This window comes from Bactrocera neohumeralis, chromosome 4 (assembly GCF_024586455.1).
Source record: "Bactrocera neohumeralis isolate Rockhampton chromosome 4, APGP_CSIRO_Bneo_wtdbg2-racon-allhic-juicebox.fasta_v2, whole genome shotgun sequence".
Classification (NCBI taxonomy): Eukaryota; Metazoa; Arthropoda; class Insecta; order Diptera; family Tephritidae; genus Bactrocera; species Bactrocera neohumeralis.
Window position 1 is genome coordinate 1,162,283 of NC_065921.1, and position 23,738 is coordinate 1,186,020.

The window sequence follows — 23,738 nt, forward strand, 5'->3', positions numbered from 1 at the left end:
ACTGCAAATATCCCCTTACAGCTCGTAATATTAATTTTTCATTCTATTGAATATGTGGGCCCAAAATGAGAAGCCATCTGCGATTTATGCAGCATCTATGCGCATAAATCCTTTAAGCAAGCAAAATATATTTCCAAATTCAGTTCTTTGTTTGTTCGCTGTTTGTTGTTGTTTTCGTACACATGTATGTGCTCATATTGCTCGTATTTGCTTGAGGCAAACAAACAGACAACTCAAGCCGAGTCGAGTAAAAAGCAAACGAAAACTCACATGTGTACATATGTATGCATCTATATATGCATGTGTGTGTGTATGCCCGCGTGCAGGCGAATAAACAAAAAAACGGAGAGAAAGATTTTGAAAACTTTTTCGGGAAATGCGAAAACTTTTGTGATTTACTTTTGCTCCTTGGCTTCGGTACTTCTTCATTCTTCTGCCGTGTCGCCCACCCCGCCTGCGCTCGCTCGACCGAGTCCAACTTTTAAGTGCCACCAACTCTGTGCCACTTTTTCATATTTGCCTTTTGCTTTGTCTTTCGAAACTGGTGGCGCGCTCCGATGTTCGCTCACCAATTTCCGTGAATGTCTCGTTGACCGTGCCCTCACCCCCCCTCACTCGTACGGAACTTAATATTTATGTTTGCAATTCAACATGTTGGATAATCCGTCTTTCCCCACTTTCGCTAACGGTTTGGTGTCTGACTCCGAATTGAAAACTTTATGGAGTTGTTTAGTCTGCTCCAAAGCATTACAACAAATAAGAAAGACACCGAATATATTTTGAAAATGCGCTCACCACTTTCGGGCTTTTGGTTCATTGACTTGCTCTTCTAAACAAATAGCATAAGAGGGAGAAAAAGGGAATGAAATAATGATGAAAAAGGCGATGCTTGCCGTAAGGCTCTGCCTCTGTTTGAGGGCACCTTTAGGCAGGAGGCATTACCTGTGAGCTCAAAGTAATTTCGCTGCATGAACTTCGGAGAGTATGCCAAATAAAATTTGGTTAATGCAAAACTCGTTAAGTATACAAGTATGTATATTTCGTAAGTTGTAGTATTAGTTGAAAAGTGCCGAAAATAGATTTCCAAAAATCCCAAATTGTTTCAACTGAAAACAAGACTAAAAAATTTCAAGAAGGCAGGAAAGAAGCTTCTACAAATGTGAGCTCCTGATATTAATATTAGCTCCTAAATTGTGGGTCAGACACTCTACCTTAAGTTCGAAAAAAACTGTAAATACAACTTCCTGCAAATATTTTGTCTCTCTCTTATTTGCTCTCATAACTGGCGGAAATGTGTTCAAGTAAATTTGCAAGCAGAACTCAGCGACGTGTTCAATTAAGAGTGTAATTTTGTTAGCCGAACGTGACGCGAATGGATTATGCGTCGCCGCTAATCAAACATGCAGCCACCTTTACTTATATATTATATGTACATTAAACTATATAGGCCGATTTTGATTATGTTTATTTACATAAGCAATAATGAAGGCAACAATGGATCAAAAAGGAGTTTTTCATTTCAATTGAATTATTTCAAAAACTATATTTACTCGGTTCAACATTTCGGAGGAGTCTACTGGAGCTACTGATTTTCTAAGGTAAACTATGAGTGGATTTGCAACGGTAAATAACTTCGATCCGTGTGTGTGGAAATGCATTTTCGTATACACATGTGAAAAGGTGGGAACAATTCGGGACATTAGACGGAACACATGATTATGCAGCAACAACAAATACTTAAGCTTAAGAGGAAATGTTTAGGGGACGGGAGAGAAGTGACCACTCGCACACTCAGACATACATATTTACAAAACGGTGATCGAATTTGGAATTTTAAGCGGAATATATGATCGTGGGAGTTTCAAGGATTTTTCAACCAATTTTCCGGGAGCATGCGTTATGAGTGCATCTCACACACAGACACACACACAGGTGTATGATTGATGCAGTGGTGCGAACGTCAAGGTAACGGAAATGATACTTGCAATAGGTTACAGAGTAGCTTCCTACTTCGCCAACGAAAACTCTGGAAAATGATGCATTTCAAATATTTTGTTTGTTTGTTTCATTACCTTAAGGTTAAGACAGTTGAGACGGCGTGATACATTTGATTTGGACGTGGTTGACTGGGTGCAGAGATTTTGCAATTAACGATTTGCCGTATGTATATTTGGTTTGATTGTTTTGATTTTTGGAATTTTGTGTGATTTCGCATGACAAAATTATTTCAGAAACGTTTTTGTTGAGTTTTGTTTTGATTTGCGGTTCGGTTAAGGCAATGGCAAAATGTATGCAACAAAATAATTGGATTATTCGATGTGTTGAATTAATTGTGAATTAATTGCGCAATAAAAGTATAAGTCATTGGCAATTAAATTTATTGTATATAATAAAATAGTTTTATTTGCTTAATAATATAGTAAGTGCTTGTAAAATATGCTAACAATATGGCTACAGATACTTTACGAAATATTCTAAAATTATTATTTTAAATAATATTTTAAATTTATTGCTTAACTGCTAACCATAATTTTATTTGAGTAGCTTATTGCTAACCGAATGTTATGGAAATTTATATTTTCTAGTTGAAAGCTCTTGTTAAAAATATTACAGTGTCCATTATTTTCGAAGTTAATTTTTTTGAAATAACACTTTCTGCAGTTTCAGTTTTTTCCACTCAAAACCGACCACTTTTACCACTTTTACCATATTTTCAATATAAGATCGTTCGCATAAATTTACGGCTTTTTAAAAATAAAATTATAAAACAACAAGTAAGGAAGGGCTAAGTTCGGGCGCAACCGAACATTTTATACTCTTGCAACTTGCAAAAATCAAAGCCGGGGAAATACTTTATGGTGTAAAACCAATCACATAGAGTGAAGTCAGCTGGATGTTCGAAAAACCTGATATTAGTTATATAGGGGCTAGGCCAAGTTTTCGCTCAAATCTGTCTATTTTTGCCAAAAACATACACTGTTATGTGTAATACACGCTCTCTTATTTCCATTGAGATAACTCACATATTGGCCGATATATGCGGTACAAAGTCGCACGGAAGTTCGAAAATCTGTATTTTACGTAAATGGGGCTAAGGGAAGTATTGGTTTTTGGCATACAGACATACCATTATAAAAGAAAAATTATCCCCTAATTTCAGTTACATATATCACACATTGACCGATGTTTTCGATCAAAGTTCAACTATGGGTACTGGGGTTTAAATATTCGGTGGCTAGGGGCTTGAACAATTTTTATTGGATTTAAACAATTATTGCTCATAAGGTGGCACACACTAAAGGCATTATTAGGGCAAAGTTTTATCCCGTTATATTAATTGCTTCTTGATTTGCGTACTGAAAACTAAACGAATCAAGTGAAAATTAAAGTTGTGCTATGTGGGAAATAGGCGTGCTTATTGTCCGATTTCGCTCATTTTCACAACGTGACACAGAAAAATACAATATACCAAATTTTGTCGAAATCATTCAGTCGGATCTTGAGATATGGTATTTCGTCAAAAAGTGGGCGGTGGGGATATATACATATTAAACTTTTTAGAAGCCGAGACCACGCCCTCTTTTTCAAAACTTGTGTCCTCCAGGTGCTCCTTGCTACTGCGTTGCTCTGTACTAAATTATAGAATAAATATATATAAAATATATACTACTTAGTTATGGCACTTTATATGTTTTCGGTTATTGGTGATTTGTGGGCGTGGCAGTGGTCCGATTACCAAGTTTCATCAAGATATCTCAATTTTTACTCAAGTTACAGCTTGCTCGGACGGACGGACGGACGGATAGACAGACAGTCAACCGGATTTTTCTCGTCACCCTGATCATTCATATATATTTGTATATAACCCTATATCCACCTCGATTAGTTTTAGGTAATACGTACAACCGTTAGGTGAACAAACATATAATGATCTGTAGCAACTGGTTGCAAGAGTATAAAAAAGGTCTGGATGATGTATTTGAAACGAACTTTCCTTTAGATATTATACGCAGTTAAAGTTATGCATTAAATGTACCGTAATTGTATAGTATTCCATGGCGTGTGAGCAACACAGAATGCATACATCACTTGTAGGAATGCTAAAGCCATAATAATAAATAACTTATACTGCGTGTAACTTCTAAAGGAATGGCTTTGTGGAAAAATCATCTGGATCTTTTGTCTAGAGCGGAAACTTTTGTCTAAGAATCTAATTTTTCTAAGAGCTGATTATCCGGGGTTTAATTGATTAAGCAAAATATCAAAAACCCCTAATTGTATAAGTGGAGAAATGAATTGTTTCAAGAACGCTCAAAAAATCAAAAATCAATTTAAGAAATAGCGAACTTCATAATAAATATCAACCGTCTCTAATTCAGTTAGATTATGTTTATGCTCAAAATTCAAAATTACTTCGCAATATTTACTGTTTCAACACGATACTCTCCGAATCCATTAAATTTGCTAATAATTTTATTTATTATTTAGAATAAGTGGAATATGTTATTTTGAGTTTGCAGTCAAACACAGACCGCTTCGATAAAGTGTGAACGCAAATGAGGCTCGCTCGCTCAGCGCGAAACAATTGCTCGGCAAGCAGCGCTGCACTCGCAGCACCCTAATTACACACGTATGCACTTAATTGCTGTGCTATTTATTGTTGCTTTATTATTTGGTTGTTTTAGCAGAGCTTAGTGGCAAATCTGCCGTTGCGAACATTTCGCGATTACACCGATCCACTCAACTCAGTGCCACTAATAAACCGTAATTAAAAGTGAAAGTACACAAATAAGTCAATTAGCTAACGGTACTTAAGTGAATGCAATGGTTGCTGCTTTATTAGCTGACCTCTCACACGATTCCTACACATACATATCTGCATGCCCCCGGTATACGAAGGCGACGAGTGGCGTGTGAGTTGTGGCCTCAAGCCATAATCACCAAATCGTCACACATCAGGTCCCACTGTATATATTTGGCTCGTTAGGGCGGCGCCTTCTAAGTGCCCCAAGTAGACTTATATAAATTTCCTGAATGCGGACTCCGTGAGGCGTAATCACATTCGGCAAGAAGTGTAACTTTGCAAGTTAAAAAGATTTCCAGCACAAAAAAGCTCCTGATTTCACACCAAGACATTATGTAATGATTTGTTGGAGCAAGCGAAGCACACCCTAATGTGTGCAAAAGCAAGGTTTCGCATGTTGTTGTAAATTTAAGCCACAACAACACGGCACTTACTTATGCATGCAATGTGACACGCAAGGCAATTTGTCACTTGGGTTTTGCCGGGCTTTCCTGTCGTACACGTAACATTTCGCGCGCTCGCCACAGAGCCGCGGCCCAACGCGAAGCGTATTTACGGCGCAGCGCCGTTGCTTGACCTTAAACCGCACGCGGGTAGCTGATTTAGTCAATTGTTCGCGTGAATTTCAACCAGCAAAAACAACATTGGCCATGCCACACTTGTGTGGATGTGTGTGTGTGTGTGAAATGGTCATGTACTTAGTTCCGAGGCACTCGACCACACACACTTTTGGGGGAAAACGAGCAAAGCTTTGTACTGTTTAATGTTTTTCCGCTGAAAAATAGAAAACACGCGACACGCGAGTTTCATTCATGCAAAAAAATCGCTGATTTTGGCGAATCGTGGGCACCGCGTTTTCAGGGCTTTCAGATGATGGCATATGTTAGCTTTCCTGCGGTATTTGTGGCCTTGCCCTTGCGGAATGCCCGAAATTCCCCGGTCGAATTTATCACCCATAAAAACTTGCATAATTTCTTTCTAGTAATTTTTCCAGAAATATATTTCCGGAAGTTCGAAATTCAAAGCAACTCTCTCCTCATTCCTTTTGTTCCGTTGTTTACCTGCTGTAAGTGGGCACACGCCAAGCGCTTTGGCTGAAGGTCCGAAGATAGCAAATGCACCCGACCGCTTCTACCACTAGCTCACATGGCTCTTAGTAAAAAACAGACCAATTATTATTATCTGAGGCAAGAAGCCAACTAATGCATGTAAGTAAGTTGCGGCGTCTCTTCGGGGTCGAGAGACCTGCTTTGATTTGAAAACTGCCGCAACCATCACATGCCCAAAGCAGAAATGCATCAATTTTGTGTATATCTCATAGCCAAGCAATCGATAATGATAAAGGACTTATGTCCTGCAGATGCCCGAGCAAACGCTTGCCAACTTGCTTCCGAATCACAAAAAAAGTAAAAATTGCTGAAAACCTGAAAGCTGCGGTCGGTTGAACCGCAAAAGCAGAAGCAAAACACTGCACGGCTGTGGGGACGGACAGACAAAGGTCAGATGCGGGCCAGAGTTGCCAAGCAATTTTTTTGCCAAAGTGAAAAGCTCTCCGCACACCCGTCACTTGCTGGGAAGTGCGCAAAACAAACTTATTTGAATTTCAATCGCCAAAGTGATACTGCCACAAACAACCGCACGCTTCTCATTTGGCACTGCGGCGTGGCGGCGTGGCGGCGAGGCGGCAAAGCAACCGCATTGAACTACTCATTAGTTAAATGTAATATTTGCAACATTTCCCCAACATTCGCCGAGTTTCGCCTGCTGGCGGCTGTCCTCCCGCTCTAGCGCTCGCTGCCATCAGACGGGGTGCCGAGCAATTGATGGCATGTGTCACAGGCAGGCAGCGGGAGGAGTGGCCCTGCATTAAATATTTACAGCGCCGCGGATTAAATGGCAAACCCGCAGAGCGCCGTGTGCAATTGCAATAAGCAGGAATTTGCAAAGTGAAAACAGGAATAACAACAACAATGCGAGTGATAGGCAACTGCTTATCTGCGTGGGTGTGAGTGCCTATGCTTGTAACACTCAAGGTGATTTCAATATTTTTCACATTTTGCCACATATTAGCATCTGCCAGCGTCGCAGAGTTGGCGCCAACACAGCTGGTTTTTATTGTTGCAGATAGCTGCTGATGCCGCTTGACAGGACAGCGCAGCAAACCGAATGCACTCGACACAAAAGCAGCATGTTCCGCTGCGCAGCGCCAATCATCGCTTCCATTGAGCATTTTACTTTTTTCCTGCGCCCTGAAATCACATGTGCCACATGGTCTATTTCGCTTTGATTTGTTTGCTTTGAAGCGGTAATCTCTCGGCCACGCGGGCTGCGGCACTAATACTTGACGTGCTCAATGAGGAGGCGGCATTTCGTGGTCAGCACAGGCAAGACGACACGCACACACTCTAGTACCGGTCGTCGCACCGCACCGCTTGGCATACTTTCCGGCGTTCAATGCGCCCACGAACACACTCGTCAATGGATCGCGATGGCGACAGTGGTGTTGGCGGCGGCGCTGAAAAATAATAATTTTCCATTGCAAATTTCACATTTCAATGATTACATAAGGCAAAGCAGCTTCTGCTTACGACTCAGTAAATACACATAACCGACAGACACAAGCCGCATGCCTTATATGTCTGTGTGAGTGTGCCCTCTGCCGCTGTCCGTATTGGTTGGTGGCGTCCCGTCTATCCGACTATCGATATGCCGTCACAGCTTCTTCCTGTTTTCCCTTCCAAGGCCCAACTTGATGTGTAAGCGCAAAATTTCGCAAATGAGAGAGTTTCAATGCACTTGGATGTGTGTGTGGGGGGGGGGGGCTGTGTGCAGCTCGGTATTTGTGTGAAGCATATGAATTTTTCAATTTTTTGCGGCATTTCTATTTTCATGTAACATTTGCTGTTTTTATTTCCACTTTTATTTTCATTTTTATTTTTTTGTTTGCGTCCCGTTATGAAGCTGGCATGAAATTCCCTGACGCGGCGCCAAACGGCCGCAATCAGTGCGAGTGCTCATCGGCCGTTTGGGGAAATCATTTAGTGTGAAATGCAAGTGTGCTCGGACGCCCCGCGCCTCCCTGTGCTCGAGTGTGTGCCGGCTGCGGCTGCGGCCGCTGCTGCTGATGTTGCAGCTCTGTGCCACAAACTTTTAGACAGCAATTTTCACTCGGTAAACTACTGAAATATGCAGCTGCCTGAATAATTTCCAATTTTTCTACAGAGTAGACAATTTTTATCTATTTTGTGGGCTTAGTTCATTTTTAACGAGCAACCAAGCGAGCAAAGTTTGTTGCAGGCACCGCTTTGATTCTTGCAGTTACTCATTTAACTGTTTCACTGCTGTAGCTGTGCGCGTGACTATCTAGCTATGGATTCGGAGTGGGGAGCCGCTTCACGGCAAAGTTTCGAACTTATCGCTCGAAATAATAAATATGAAGAGAGCATCCTTTACCTATATTGGGTAGTCGAAAAAGTCTTCTCGTATTTCTAAGCAAACTTCATTTCCTATTTGTAGTTATTTTTTGATCAAATGAAGCTTAAAATCTCACCTTTTCAACACTATAGGCATGACACAATGTGATTTATAGCACTGGACTAGACTACAACGACATCTATTGACAAAATACGAAAGGACTTTTTCGACCACACTACATACTTAAGTGTTCAAAATTCATACTTCATAGACCTACTTAAGTATTCCTATTTCTAAGTATAAATTCACAAGTCTTAACTACATATAAATACAAAATTTATATATACATATATGTATCTTCCTTATATTATTATGTAGCACTGTAATGCAGTCTAATTTAATCTAGGAATACACGTGAGGAAAGTCAGTGCTTTCGCTCTTGCTCTCTCAGAGTGCTTGCGAGACGAATTTGTGAGGCATTTAGAGAGAGAGAGAGAAATCGCTAATTAAACTCACCTATCGGCGGGTGCTGAACCGGAAGCCGGCTTTAGGCTTCTAAATGCTTTCAGCCACTTTGTTTTCATCGATGGCGCGGTCGCGGCTGAAAGTTTACGCTCGGCGCGTGGCGAACCCGGATCAACTTTGCTCACGTACAAATCTTTCTGCAAGTAAAAGAGAAAAATATCCAATTAATTTCCTTAAGTATAGTAAGTAGTAAGGATAGTCATGTATTTTTTAATAAACCAACAGCAACACCTAATAACGAGTTTTGCACACTGAGCAACACTTCTTCCAGAGAAGGTTTGAATGAGGTAGTTTTTTTTTGTAACCCAGATCGTTTGGTATCTCTTGGGTATGATGTTAAGTAGCCAGAACTCGACTGACAATCATACGTTCAGACTCTGACAAACACAAGCTTTAATTTCCATAATCTCTTCTGAAATTAGTATCGCTAGTTACTTTTCTATTCCAGCTCCACCTTAAAATGTCCGTTAGTTTTCGCCCAACTTTTTTTTACACACGGCCCCGTTAATAATGCAACAAATTCTACCACTTATACACATGAGGAATCGCCATATGAATCAGTGATGATCGCGATCCAACCGAAAATTATTCATTTGAGTTGAAAACTCTATGGCTGCCCTCAATTGTTGTACAATATTTAATATATGCGCCAGTTTTCATGATGCATCAACACAGCGTTTAATATCCTGCCGCCGAGTTGACGGCTGAGTGAGCGCAGAAAAATAACTGTGAAATAATTTGAAAGGAAATAAAATTTATAATACACTTCGTCCGCAAAACAGAGCTTGGAAACCCATCTGACAGCGGCGTGAGGTCGTGGAAACACGACTAAGGGGATCCGGCACATGACAACAGAAATGACAGCAGACGGCTGATGAAAATGAACGGAAGTAGCAAACTGCCCGACTGACGAATATTTAGTGGCGCATTTCACAATAGAAGGCACGGGCTCGGCACACCTGGCAAACAGGCGAACATGTCAGACAAAAAAAAAAGTCAAAATCATTGAAGAACCGCAGGCGCTGGAGGAGAAGCGAAGCGCAGCAGAGCGTCTTATAGCCTGTAAGTTTTTACGGCACTTAAATCACACCACATTACCATTAATTGGCTTGCGCTTATACGCACATATTTACAGCGCCGACGACAGCTCTGCCTTTAAGGTGAATACTGCTCAACGGAGCTGATATTAGATAGCTTTATTTTTCGTGCTAGAATTCGAAAAACAACGCTCTTTTAATATTTTCAGTTTTTCTTGACAGCCTGGAATGGCTCGAAAATTTACCAGGAGTTAGTCAGTAGCTGGATGTCCGTCACTTTTTATAGGCGAAATCTTCGAAACAAACGTTGGAGGTACTAAACTTTCCAATGCTTTTCTATGTTCACTGTTGTCAATGCTGTAAAATTCTCCCACCTAAATCATTTTGTGCCCTCTTTTTGGGCTCGGTGCTTGCTGACATAGCCTCATTTGAGTTGCTCAGCAAATACTGGAAATTCGCCAGAACCCGCCCCCCAGCCATTCAGCCAGCCAGATGCCATCTAACCACAACACTCAAATTCAATGCCCTTCCATGTGAATGCATTCGATTGTCTATTCGTGTGGTAAATTTCATCACATTCCACACCATTCCCGACCGCACCGGCTTCGTGCCCCGCACTGAACACAACGACGCCTCCATGCGAGCTCCATGGTGCGACCGGTGGCTGCTCGCCCGCTTACGAGCTTCACCGCAGTGAGCATTTTTGCGCACGGAAATTGAAAAGGTGGTCAAGTGAAAATAATTTGGTTACATTACGAATTCAATCAACTGCAAATGTCGCAATCACCAGTGTATGGTTTGCACTGCATGGATTTTGTGTTTGTGTATGGGAGTGTCGTTCATGCGGCTGCTAGGTGTGCGCCGGTGAATGAGTGAGTGTGAGCTTCATGAAATTGTTGAGCGTGTTCGATCACTCTCATACTGAGCAGGAATTACTGCCATTGCCGACTGTTAAAGCGCTTTTCAAATTCACTGAATTGTTGGTGCTTCTAGCAAGTGCCTAACCTCAAATAGCTGCTAGAGATAGTGTTGACACTCATCGAGGCTTTGTTGTATCGTGTTAGTTTGGCGCTGCACACGCAACTATTGATGCAGGATCTCAAACTACCTCGTATTCCAAATAAAGGCCCGTAATGGTTTATGGCCTCTGAAAGAAGTGAAAAATCGCTATGAAAAATGCGACCTTCAATTCTATTAAATTTCATACCCAAATCTTATGATTATGAAGTCAATAAAAATACCTCAAAATGTAAGCAAAGTACTTTTGTTGTTGTGTCTAAAGCGATATTTGCGGTGCCGGATGCCGCGACTTCATTGTGCTTGTCGGCGTTTAATGGCTGTTGTTATGTGCTTCCCACAAACATTAGAAGTAAAAGTTTTCGCTCACAAACATCCACACACTCACACGCGCAAAAGAGCGCTCGAAGAGATGCCTTAGAGCCATAAAAGGAAAGCAAGCCGCGAAAACAATTGTGCAGTCTGCTCGAACAGTCTGAGGCGCCGCGCGGCTGCACGACGAAAGTTTACCTTCGCGTTTGCTGCTCGACTGCACAGCTAAAGACGCTTATCTTCGCAGCAAATTAAGCCGAGCGATTTACGCGCAGCTGTGTATGTAGACAAAGGCGCGCCGACACACCCACACAATAAATATGGAAATGTGAGCAGAAATTCACAGACGCTGATATCTAGCCACACAGAAGTATTTACGAATGCCGAGTAATGCGATTAGCGTTTCTGCCCAATTTTTATTTGGTTTTCCTTCACTCAGGCTACGCATTGCCTGCGGCGTTGCGCGCAGAGTCAGTGCGGAGGGAGAGCGCAAGGGCTTGTCTAACACCCTGCATTCACCACCGCCGTCCTTTTGCTGGAATTTTGTTGACTTTACTTGCTGTTGCCGTTGTTGTAGCGCCTCAACCACGGTTTTTATGCGAGCTTACGACATAATTTGCATTCATGATGTCGGCTTAATTGCCGCAATTAGGCGCTGCGTTATGTTTTTATGGCGCGCCATTCATTTCTTGCCTCGGCACACATCTCACACGCCACCGCCCCTTGGTGCCTTCCCTGCGTCGTGCGTTTCACAAATGCGATGCTTACGATGTGGAAAATGCGCTGATAAACTTAATTGGCGTGCGTGGCGTATGAGTAACATTTCGACCGTGGCGCCCACATATACCACCACACACACACTCACACACATGCATGAACATATTTCTCCGGTTAATTGGAAACATGATTAAATTTTGATTACAGATATTCACTAAATATTCATGCGCCGTCAGTTGCAAGTGTCAGCTGGATGTTGCAACATGCGCCTTTACTTGTATGCACTTAAATATTAACACTGTTGCACTTGTCGTGTCAACTTAATTAATTAAATAAATTAAATTTATTTTAATATTAACAGGATCTCGCACTGGCAGCCGGTGACCATGTCGCCGCAAACGACATGTTTTTGTGGCATTAGGCAGCTCATTTGTTGCAATTAGTCGACAAGTGTCAAAGCCACGCGCCACTCAATTTAATTAATATTTAACTAGCACTGAACTCCACCACACTACACCACAGCATGGTTCATCGGGTCCACCTGTCGGTGGTGGCGGACTGATGGCAGTGGCGAGTTTAATCGCGAAGGCAATAAATGTCAAATAAAATGAATTGGAAATTATGTTTTTAGGTGCTTTAATCAACCGCGGCCGATAAGGCTTGAATTTTTGCTTTCGAAAAGCAGAAAGGGGTTGCTTGCCGACTAATAGGAATATTTGCTTGAGCTTTAAAGATTCAGAACGCGATTTCATTGCCTCTCCTCTTCGAATGTAAACTGAAGTAGAAAGACGAATTGTCCAACTACACATAAATCGTCTATCCACCGGTATGGAAGAAGCATATTAAACACGCAGATATTCATGTTAAGAGGCTCCAGAAAAACAGCCAAGTGAACACGCTGATAGCCAGCGCACTTTTTGAGGGAATTGTTAAAAAATCTTGCAGATATTTTCAAATAATTATAGTTTTAGACGACGCATACTTCGTTCTCTCACTATTCCTTCATTTTATTGCCATCTGAAATTCAGTTTAGCTTTCCCGGCTATTCACAGCACCAATCGTATGTGGCATTAAAATGCTCCATGCTCCTTAAGTGAACTGCCACATTTGTGATTGCATTTTGGCTGAGGCTTTTCACTCACATGCCACAGCTCCACGAGTGCCTAGCATGGTTCTCAGGCCGCTTGTCAGCTGCGCATTTGAGATGGGAGACGCGTGTGTACCTGCATATTAGATGAATATTTAAGTAGTGCATACACATGCACACATCTAGAATATCTAATTACTTTTCCGACTGACTGCCAGTCAGATTCGGGCATTGTCGCCAGTTTCTGCAGACCCGTGCTCTGAATATCCTTAACGACTGGAGCTGTAGCTCGTGGCAACCGTTGTTGCTCATATTGCTTTTGTGTATTAATTTTCGGAATTAATTTACCTTGCAGCTCCTTGATAGTCCCACGCCTCCAACGCTCTTACGCCCTCCCCACACACACACACACACACACACACACACATGCATGTTGTGGGCGCATAATATGTTAGTTATGTTGCCGGCTAGGAAAACTTCGTATCTTCGCGTTACAGTGCCGGCCTAGTTATTATTTATTGTCGCCTGTGGCTCCTGGAAGGCGGCACAACCAGCCATCTCTGTGCATTTGTTTGTGTGTGTGTGCGATTGCGCCGCCATAACGCTGCGGTTTAATGAAGGAAATTATGCGATGGATGCAATGAATAAGCGTTTGCGCCGTACTCGTACGTGTGTGTGTGGGTGTGTGCGTGGTGGGGGTGGTGTGTGCATAATGAATAAATTAAGGCGAAGATAATTTTATGCTTACGACTGCGCTGTGAATTTTCTGGTAATGACTGGATTATTATGAGATGCGCCGGCACAATGTATTATCTTAAATTAAACAAATGGACGTTGCCTCCAGTTTCCAGTTAAGAAATTGCTTCGGAAATCCACAACTGCTTTCGTCTATTGCATTTCAGTTTAGAAAATCGCTCTTAAGTATCGCGAGAAAATTACCGTAATGAAAACTTCTTCATTCGCCTCATTTGGCATTGAAAAAATTTGCTATCTGTGAAATTATTATATATTTGTATTAAGAAAAGCCGACTTTAATCAATAATTATTTCCTTTGAGCAAGACAAAGTGGTTCCGAAATCATGTTCTATACCAAAATCGATCTGTTACTTCAGCTGATGTGGAATTAATCTTCTAATAAGGAGCCTTCGTGAAAATGGTTGAAGTGACTGCGAATTTTAATCCAGCCGGTACAAATTAAACTTTTTGAAACAAATTGAGCGTTTTACCATCCGATCACTATCGATTTGGACTGTTCCATTTAAATTACGCGAGAAAACCTAACCAATATATTTTTTTTAATTTTCTCGCATTGATTAAACCTTTGTCTATATATATATATATAAAGACATAATTGTTTCGGGTAGTCTACTTTATCACAAATACAAGAATATCAATGTCTCAAAGCATTCAGTGAAGAACGGGAAATCACCGGAAACTTGCCTCATGCATGTAGTCCAACAATCTTAATGACGGTAACGCAGAAATTAAAGAAAGAATTCTTGAAGAACGCAGTGTTATCAGCAGAGAGAGAAAAGCATCCCATCATCTCTTATGGATCGACACAACACTTTTCTGTTAATGGTTTGGGGTTGAAGGTTAATGTTTTTGGTATGAAGCGTGCTAATGCTAGACTTGAAAAACCACGTCGAGTAGAGGTCGAGATGCTTATCAACACTGCTGCAGAAGTGATATTCATCGAATGCATCATTACTGATTACTTGATGTGGTTTTATGAATAAGACGTCGAAACTGTCTCAAAACGAAAAAACCCAAAAGTCGCTGAAGCCACTGAAGCCACTGAAGACCATTCCAGCCAAGGCATAACAACAAGGAAATGGAAAAATGGTTTAACCCTTGGAATGTTCGTATATACTCAAACGTTGCCTAGTTTGAAGGTGATAATAAAGATTTGCCGTGAAAATATTTTTTTTTTCTAGAATCAAAAATCACTCCAGAAAACTTGGGACAGTTTCTTTTCTCTTCAGGCAACAAAAAGAAAGCAAATAGTCAGGCCAGGCTGTTGACAGACTCTTGCAGCATATACCACAGAAAAATGTAGGCTTGGTGCCTCATTCGAAGTCTTTTGCATTTAATTTTAGCATTTTCTGTTGTAAGCTTACATTTTATGTGAATCTCTCGGAGTCTTTCGTTTAATTAGTGTTTTGCTTAAAATGCTTTTCAATACCGTCAGCTGTTCTCGCCTCGTTCGTTTTCGCTTTAAGGCGGCCGCTCGCCCTGGTCTCCTCTTCCGCCAGCCATATTTATGAGAAACTTAGTTGCACAGCCTTTTGTTGCTTTTACAACTTAATCTGCCGCACACACACACACACACACACACAGATGCGGGGAGACCTGTGTTTGCATTGGAGCAAGCGCAGCCAACGTTAGAGCGCCTTCACGTTCATTTATTACCAACTTTATACGAATTGCCTTTGTTGATATTTTACCGTTTCACTTTGACTACTCTTTCGTCCCACTAGATCCTTTAACCCACCTACATGTATGCCTGTGTGTGTGTTGTATACAGACATTATCAAATGTGAGTGAACATGAGACCGTTAACTTTGCAATAAAATCCAGAAGGTAAACAATAAAACAAGGCTAAAAGGGACCGTAGCCGTGGGTGTGTTAGTACCTCGGTAGATAGCTCCCAGAAAGCCATTTGGACCCCGCACAAATTTGCTTAGCGAAGGGGTGAAGGGACGCAGGACAGAGTGTAACAGGAAAATATCAAATAAATAAAGAAACCGTTATAGTTTCCCCAGTTGCATTTGTATTTATGCATGTAGGTCAGGGGGCAGGTGACTGATGCGCGCAGTTGAATGATTTCCTGGACGCTGGGTGATTCGTTCGGGTTGTTACGGCGCGAGTGGCAGCGACAAACCGCCGGCTGGCCCCCACAGGTTGATGGCAGGTCCTTCCATGACACTTTTATGTTGGCAGCTAACCATTTTATGCTTTTCATATAGAAATACAAAGTTCGGGCGCTTTTAGACGCGCGCGCTTACGCTGCATTACGTCAAAGCGATTAAATGCGATTTCATTTCTTATTTACCGTTATTTATGTGCGCGGATTCATGTGACAGCAAACAGTTTTTAATGCATCACACGGGCGCAGTGACAGACATTTGTTATGACACTAACAGCGCTTCAACGTCAGCTTGTCAGTTTGTCAGCTGTGAGCTTGTCGGCACAGCTATTGTCGTTACCGTTATTAGCGCGCTTTTGTCAGCCATTTCGCCGATCAGCCGTCACCGTTCGCAGCGCCGCTGATGCCATCGAATAAACGTGGCTCTTATTGTTTGTTGTTGCGTGTTTCCTATTCGCTGTTTTGCGCTTATTTAAACTTTCAGTGCTCGTGATTTTGATTACTCTCGCTCGCTTGCGACTACAAGCTCATGCATGCATAATGATTATGGCTGTCACCGTTATTGCAGCTCATCATTGTTGGCTTCTGTCGGCGGCAATCAGTGGCAGGCGCGCGCCAGACTGCCGCTGCTCTTTACGGACTAATGTGGCAGCACCCACTTGTCACTGTTGCTAGGCATAAAAATGAACGGTTCGTCAGCACAGTGCCTGTCAGTCAGTCAGCATCGCAAGTGGATCTAATGGAAGTGATGTGAAATGAAATTTAGTTTTATTTTAATTTCCACTCTGCACTAATTACACTCTGGACTCATTTGTAGGCAGTTACATTGATAGGTGCACGATGTACACTAGTGTGTGGAAATATAGCGGTATGCGAGGCCATCCGATGTGGCGTTATGACTTTGGTCATAAATGCCTTCGCTTACAAAAATTTAGAAATATGCCAAAAGTCTATAGGGAAGACAAAAAGAAAGTGTGAGAAGAGCCTTTTTAGCATTTCGAAATTTAAATCTAATTTCTCTCTATGCTCTCAAGAGCTTGTTGAGCAGCCGCGCGACCGTGTTGTTCACAAACAACTTGAGCATTGAACCCCCCTCTCAGCCCAATTAAGCTAGTTTTGAAGCAAGCATTGGTTCGCTGAGGCGCCAATACATTTGCTCTGACAATTCAATTTCACGCTCCACTAATTAAAATAAATTTATTACATATTTTTCTAAGAACTTTTATTCTCCTTTGCGTTTGACTTCGTTGTCCCTGTCATCGCTGCTGAGGCCACTTTGCCCGACATGGCGTGTAATTAACATGCACTTTTATATGGCACATCGTGGGGACGCAGCAATGCCCAGTGGGAAAATCGGTTGCTCAGGCGGCGACCTTGACTAACTCGTGAGGATTGAGTTAACAAACGTTTTTGAAACTTTATAACAGCAAAATTATTTTCCAAATCAAAAATTTTTATTTTTATTTCTAAACGACAACGAATAGCTCGAACTGTGCTGGTGTTCTCCTGCCGTGCAGATTTATTGTGCGTTTTCTCTTATGGAGCCGATAATTTAAAGCTCTCAATGCCACTTTAAAGTCTATGGTAACCTATGCTTTGGTTACTCCAAATACCAGTTAAATTGCTTGCTCATTGGTCCTTTCAGGTATTGTCATTTTGCGCAGAGGTTCCCTCTCGCTCCGTGCTCGATGCGAGTATTTATTTGTGTGTCATGTGCAGCGAGTCGAGCGTGAACACAGACCGATTGCCAAGTCAAATTGATGCATTCGAGTGCAACTGCTGATTTGCAATGCTTTTACATACTTGCTGCAGCTGTTGTTTTTCTTGTTTTTTTTTGTTCTTTTATGTGTTTTGTATGGCAAATATGTGTAAAATTTGTTTGACTTGCAGTGAAGTGTAATAGCAACATTTATTTTCATTGCAGTCCCCTCCCGCCCCGCCGCTCCTTGCCCTGGCAGCGGCACTGTTTGAGTTTGTGCGAATGTGAGTGTGTCGGTGTATGGCGTGTATTATGTGTTGCACTTCCTATTGGTGCACTTGCATGTTTTAATCTGCACGTAAAACTTTCCGAGCATTCCTTCCTGCCAACTTCGAGTCGAATGAAGCGAATGTAAAAGAGCACACATGCAAGCATTAGCAACAGCATGCATGTATGTGTGAGTGTGTGTTTACTCGTCCATGTATAGGTTGAAAAGCTGCCACATGTGGCAACTAAAACAATATTTTGATCCGCAATCGGCTTTCCATATGCATAATCACATACTTGCACACCAACGCACACCGACACCAACACATTCATACTCCAACTCACCCATACACCATGTGCCAGTGGCCAAGTGGGTCAGGAGCAGTTAATCGGTGCATCGGTGGGCGGTTGAAAGTGATGAAGTGATGGCATGTGTGCGTGTGTGTGGGTGCACCAAGGCAGTGTGCTAGTGTGGGTGGGCTTCAGGTGGCGCTCGATGCGCTCGGTTGTTGGCGTACAAGCAATCAGGCGGATTAAAAGCTGAGCAGCTATACAGACACTTGATTATTGTGATTATAAGTTAATCCCGGTTATGAATATGCAATTGTAGTGCCGAGGCGAAACAGAAACAGAAACAAACCCAGAAACGGAAACAGAAAAATTATTGCGAAATGTTACAAGTCACTCAAACGTCGGGTTGACCTGGATTCTCTGTGAAAGTGAGTTGGCATGTTGCTCAGCATTGCGTGCGGTCTCGTCATCACGAACGCACCCCGTTGGAAAAGCCAGGACCAGAACCATAGCAGCACTCGTTCGCTAATTTAAATATTTTATTATTGGAAAGGATTACTGCTGATCCCTGCTCTCTGCAAGCGGTGCTCCTAAGTAATACAAAGCAGCTTAAGTGTGAAAGTCGTCGGTATTTTCCGACTAAATTGCATTTCGAATAAATTTTGGTATTTCTTTATTTTGGCGCTGTCGGCAATAACCGTTAGTTATCCCAATTTCAATTAATGCTTGCAGATAGCAGTGCTACTTAGAGCACACACGATCACAACAACAACAACAACAACAGTTTGGCACACGTGTGGCGCTAAAAGTGCCAATTGAACCGAAATTCCTCGCCAGCTCACCGAGCCCTTATCAGTACTTGCAGCGACCGTGCGGTTGCATTAAGTCGATTGCAGCTGCCGATTTGCGGCACATCGCCCTTCAAGCCAACTATTTGTGCAGCCATGGAGCCATCAGCACATTACAGAATCCAAAGCTCTTCCTGCTGGCGCTTTCGTTGTTCGCATGGTGTTAAAATTTTAATCAGATTTCAGTTCACATTTCTATGTCGACGCCAGTTTGGTCTCTTTTTGTTTGCATACATCGCGTTGGACCAGCATGCATTAGTGTTGGTGTTGCTATGTGTGTTGCCTTCGTGCTGACGCCGCCTCTCTTCAGCATTCCAGTAGGTGTGAGCCAATAACTGTTAGAACACATATGGGTTAATGAAAGTTTGTTTGCCTTCTGAGCGCACACAAGTACAATCACACACACACAAGTATTAGGTTATGTTGAGCCAGTGCTGGCTGGTAAGGCGAAATGGTTGCAGTCAAAGCAGGACTTAGTGAAACAGTCTGGCAGAGCAGAGCTGCTCATTCAACAGTGCTACTTTCCTCCATCTCTCTGCTGTGGTGTTACTTTTTATTACCTTGTAACCCACCACATACCCCACTGGTTCGAGGAAAACTCTAAGTTCTATCAAACAGGAAATTTTTGCAGCTCAAACGTTCGCAAAAAGCAATTGCTGTCGTTGCTAAGAACTGCTTGTGCGATTGCCTTCACTTTTAAATGTGTAACCGTTTCGCCTACAAAACCGATTACCAAAAACCCACCCAAACTTATGTACAAATGTCAAAGTACTTTCCACAATCGAAAGCAAATAAAGGAACTCGAGTGGCTACTTGTCGGCTTGCGGCCTGCCGGCTTGACATACGCCTAAAAATCCATATTTCCGCCAACCAAGGAATCGCCTGCGCCAGCATTGGCTGCCGACTGCCATATTGCGCCGACCGCCTCCCACCACCCGAAAGAAACTTGCCTGTATGAGCTCTCGCCTTGCAACGCCCTTGCGTATGAATGTGTGCGAATGTCTGTGGTGGGGTGCGGAAAAGGAGAAGCTATCGACCAGTCGAGCGAACCGGCCTCTGGCGCCCTTTCAGGCAAATGGAAACTTTAATGCACTTTCGAGTACTGCAGCCTGCCTCGCATTCTTCGGCGCCTTATTCGCTGCCCCCTTTAGGCACATCACATATGTATATACATATATACACAACATATGTGTATATATGTAAGTAAGGATGTGTGGTGGAAGTAACAAAAAAATTTTACGCTCCACATATTTTTCAACGGTTGCCATACAAAATAAATGCACTTATAACTGCACGTAAAATATACTCACTCACACACACACACACAGAGGCAGAGAGAAGTATATTCGCGCTTTATTTTATTGTACTTGTAATAATGGACTCGCTGAGGCGGGGGCTGGCTTAGTTCGAGGCGGCACAATAAGTTCACTTGACGCAAAGTTAATGGCTGGCATTTGTTGTTGTTGTTGTTGTGTTGTTTTATCACTTTCGTGTTCATTTTCGCTTGCCGTGTACAACAACATGGCGCAACATGTATTTAGCATGTCTTTGTTGTGTTCGGAGTGTTTATTTTTTGCTATTATTCCAACGCTGCCGCTGCTGCTGTTGTTGTTGTGTTGCATTCATGCATTAAGTTTCATTCATTCATTGCGTCGTGTTGGCGTCCGCGCAGCGATTGAATTTACAGTTGCTTTCAGCGGCGTTCGCAGAACCCCAGCCGCCAGCATCCACTGCTGCGAACCCCGCTCGCCTCCCCCTTGGCACGAATCGCACTCGCCTTGAAATTATAGCACAAGTTTAGCGAAAGTGTTGCAAAACAAAGCAACTAAAGAGACTGGTGAGTCTGAACCAAATAAATTTTTGCGCGAAATATTGCGCGGGGAGTGGGGGAGAGCGCGCACAAAGTGGGTTAAGATGCTGCACGCTCTAGAAGATGGGCCCAAAGAAGGCCAGCTGCGCAGCAATTGCAACATGCAGTTTCTGTTGGAGGGTGCACAACGACTAGAGGCAGGAAGGTGGACAAGTTGTTAGCGGCACTCACTGCGTTTACACCACGCGGGTTCGCATTGATACATGAAAGTGTAACGATATTCATTTTATACACGTCCATTTACAAGTGCGGTTGCTCGCCTGCGGCAAAAGTTGAAACTGTGGATTCCCCTAAGGGCGGCAAGCACTTTTCACTATTTTCAGCCTCCAAAAATATGTAAAGAAGAAGCAGCAGATAACTACAAAATAAAAGATAGTATGTCGTTGTTGTCGTTGTACCGGCAGAAGACATACCTGAAGTAGCTTCGAGGAATGGTGCCGAGTTGACAGGACTTCTTCTTCTTTACTGGCGTAGACACCGCTTACGCCGTTATAGTCGAGTTATCTACAGCGCGCCAGTCGTTTCTTCTTTTCGCTACGTGACGCCAATTGTAGATTCCAAGCGAAGACAGGTCCTTCTCCACCTGGTCTCTCCAACGAAGTGGAGGTCTTCCTCTTCTTCTGTTTCCCCCGGCGGGTACTACGTCGAATACTTTCAGGGCTGGAGTGTTTTCATCCATTCGTACGACATGACCTAAATTCGCTGAACTACATATGTCAATCTCGTCGTATATCTCATACAGCTCATTGTTCCATCGAATGCGATATTTGCCGTGGCCAAAGCGCAAAGGACTAAATCTTTCGCAGAACCTTTCTCTCGAAAACTCGTAACGTCGACTCGTCAGATATTGTTATCGTCCTTGCCTCTGCACCATATGGCAAAACGGGAATAATGAGTGACTTATAGAGTTTTGTTTTTGTTCGTCGAGAGAGCACTTCACTTCTCAATTGCCTACTCAGTCCGAAGTAGCAAATGTTGGCAACAGATATTATGCGTTGGATTTCGAGGCTGGCGTTGTTGCTGGTGCTGATGCTGGTTCCAAGATAGACGAAATTATCTACGACTTCGAAGTTATGACTGTAAACAGTGACGTGGATGCCTAGTCGCGTGTGCGATGACTGATCGCGTTGACAGTCCTTGTCTGGTTAAAAATCCGGGATCGTTCCGGTTACCCGGACCCGATTGTCGTGGGAAGTGTGGAAGCGAGTCTCGACCAACCAGCCATATAAGAGGAATTAACAATAAAAATGTATGAAATATTTACGAAGAGTAGAGGGAGAGATTATTAACTAACACATTCTGGTTACAAGGGAACATTTGAAGATGTGTAAAAGATGCTCCATTCTTTTCTTTTGCTAACATTTATTAACCAACCTGATCGCAGTTCAAATATTCTAAGTGAGAATCAGAGAGCTGATAATCAACCAAAAGGAGAAAGCTTCCTCCCCCGGTCCCTCACATATTTTCCGTAGCTTCTGCTGATCACCACAAATATCGTTACGCTTTCACTTTGCTTCCACAATATCCCCATCCCCGCAGCCAACTGTAATCAGCTGTGCAACAATAATAATAAAAACAGCGCGCTGACCAACTCAGCCGAACTGGCGGCGACACTTGAATGCCGGCGTTTTACTCATGTTTACAGTTTATTTTTCCGCTTTATGGTTTTGTTTTCACGCAGCCACAATGCCATCGCCAATGACGCCGAGAGGCAGCTAAGCAGCTTTCCTCTGCGCTCGTGTGTCATGGGCCATTATCTGTGCCATCTGTGCCACACACACACCTCTTGCCCATATTTCGTCCCTCGTTTCGTTCATTCGCAGCTTTTCATAGCAATTGTTGTTGTAAAAAGAAAAACACAAGCATAATGCAAGGCGTTGGGACAAGAGGAGACCGCACAGACGACCACTTACATATTTATGGAACTTATTATTGCTTCTGTCAGTTTCTTGCTGATTGCCATTGTTTCAGCAGTGCTTGCGGCGCGCACCCCGCCCCTGTCTCCCCTGTACCATATGTGTATGAGCGCTTGCCAATAGTCGAGCAGAAAGATAAGGGGAATTGCACTCTTCAGCGCACCCCGCGGCTTTTGCCAAAGTGCAGGCGGATGGCCGTCTGCGGGGACAACGCGCCCTCACTCCATTCGCCGGAGAGCGATGATAATCTTAATTAAACGTTCAAGGCACTGCGTAAAATATTTGTGATATTCTCATTTTGAAGCAAAACGCTTTTTAACTCACACGTGACGAGATATGGCCACATAGATATACAAACAGACATATAAATGGGAGTTATGTAACCAGTTGTCAATACGTTCGATCACTTTTATGTAAAGTTCCTCTACAAGGAAACCGTTAAGTTCGATTTAATGTCTATTTATAGAAGTCCAAACGAAGCTTGGGCCTTAGGGCAACAGGGGAAGCCTTCCAATATCTAATCACACTAATAACCTTGCATCAGACGTGCTTGTGAAACCAATGTCACGTAGTATTGCACTCCCGACTGCTAATGAGTAGTAAAGGCTCCATTTTGGCATCCACGCCGACGCGCTGGCAAATGAACAAATAAATGGGAATGCCATAATAATAAACGCCTGCAAATTGGCGCTCTCCAATGGGGCAAACGACGGACGGGGCATTTTTGCGCCCATAAATCATTCGATTTCAAGCAAATGAAATGAAAGACTGCAGCCAAATGCATGTATGTACGTGTGTGTGTGTGTGTGGCTGCCTCATTTGCCTGCAAATACGAGGCCTGTTTGTTCGATAAGGGAAATGCCTGCTTTTTGCGCTTTGGACGCGTGTTCATAATGCGATAGAAGTGTACGATAAGCGCTCACACATACACCACACTACATATTCATAGCGCGTTCAGAGTGCATGTGTTCGAAATGTAATTTAATTTGGCCTGACTGTGGCGACGTAGGCATGCCCCTAACCGCCAGCCAACGACCAACAGCAGCACCCGCCCCACTGCTGCAA

The 23,738-nt window shown here is 42.8% G+C and overlaps 1 protein-coding gene across 1 annotated transcript in view; it reads right to left on the bottom strand.

Annotated features, from left to right (window-relative positions):
• LOC126755419 (uncharacterized) overlaps positions 1 to 23,738 on the bottom strand; it is a 212,161-nt gene that overhangs the window by 48,846 nt on the left and 139,577 nt on the right. The window contains 1 exon segment of the mRNA XM_050467971.1: positions 8,735 to 8,880. Within this exon segment, the coding sequence (XP_050323928.1) occupies positions 8,735 to 8,880 (146 nt within the window).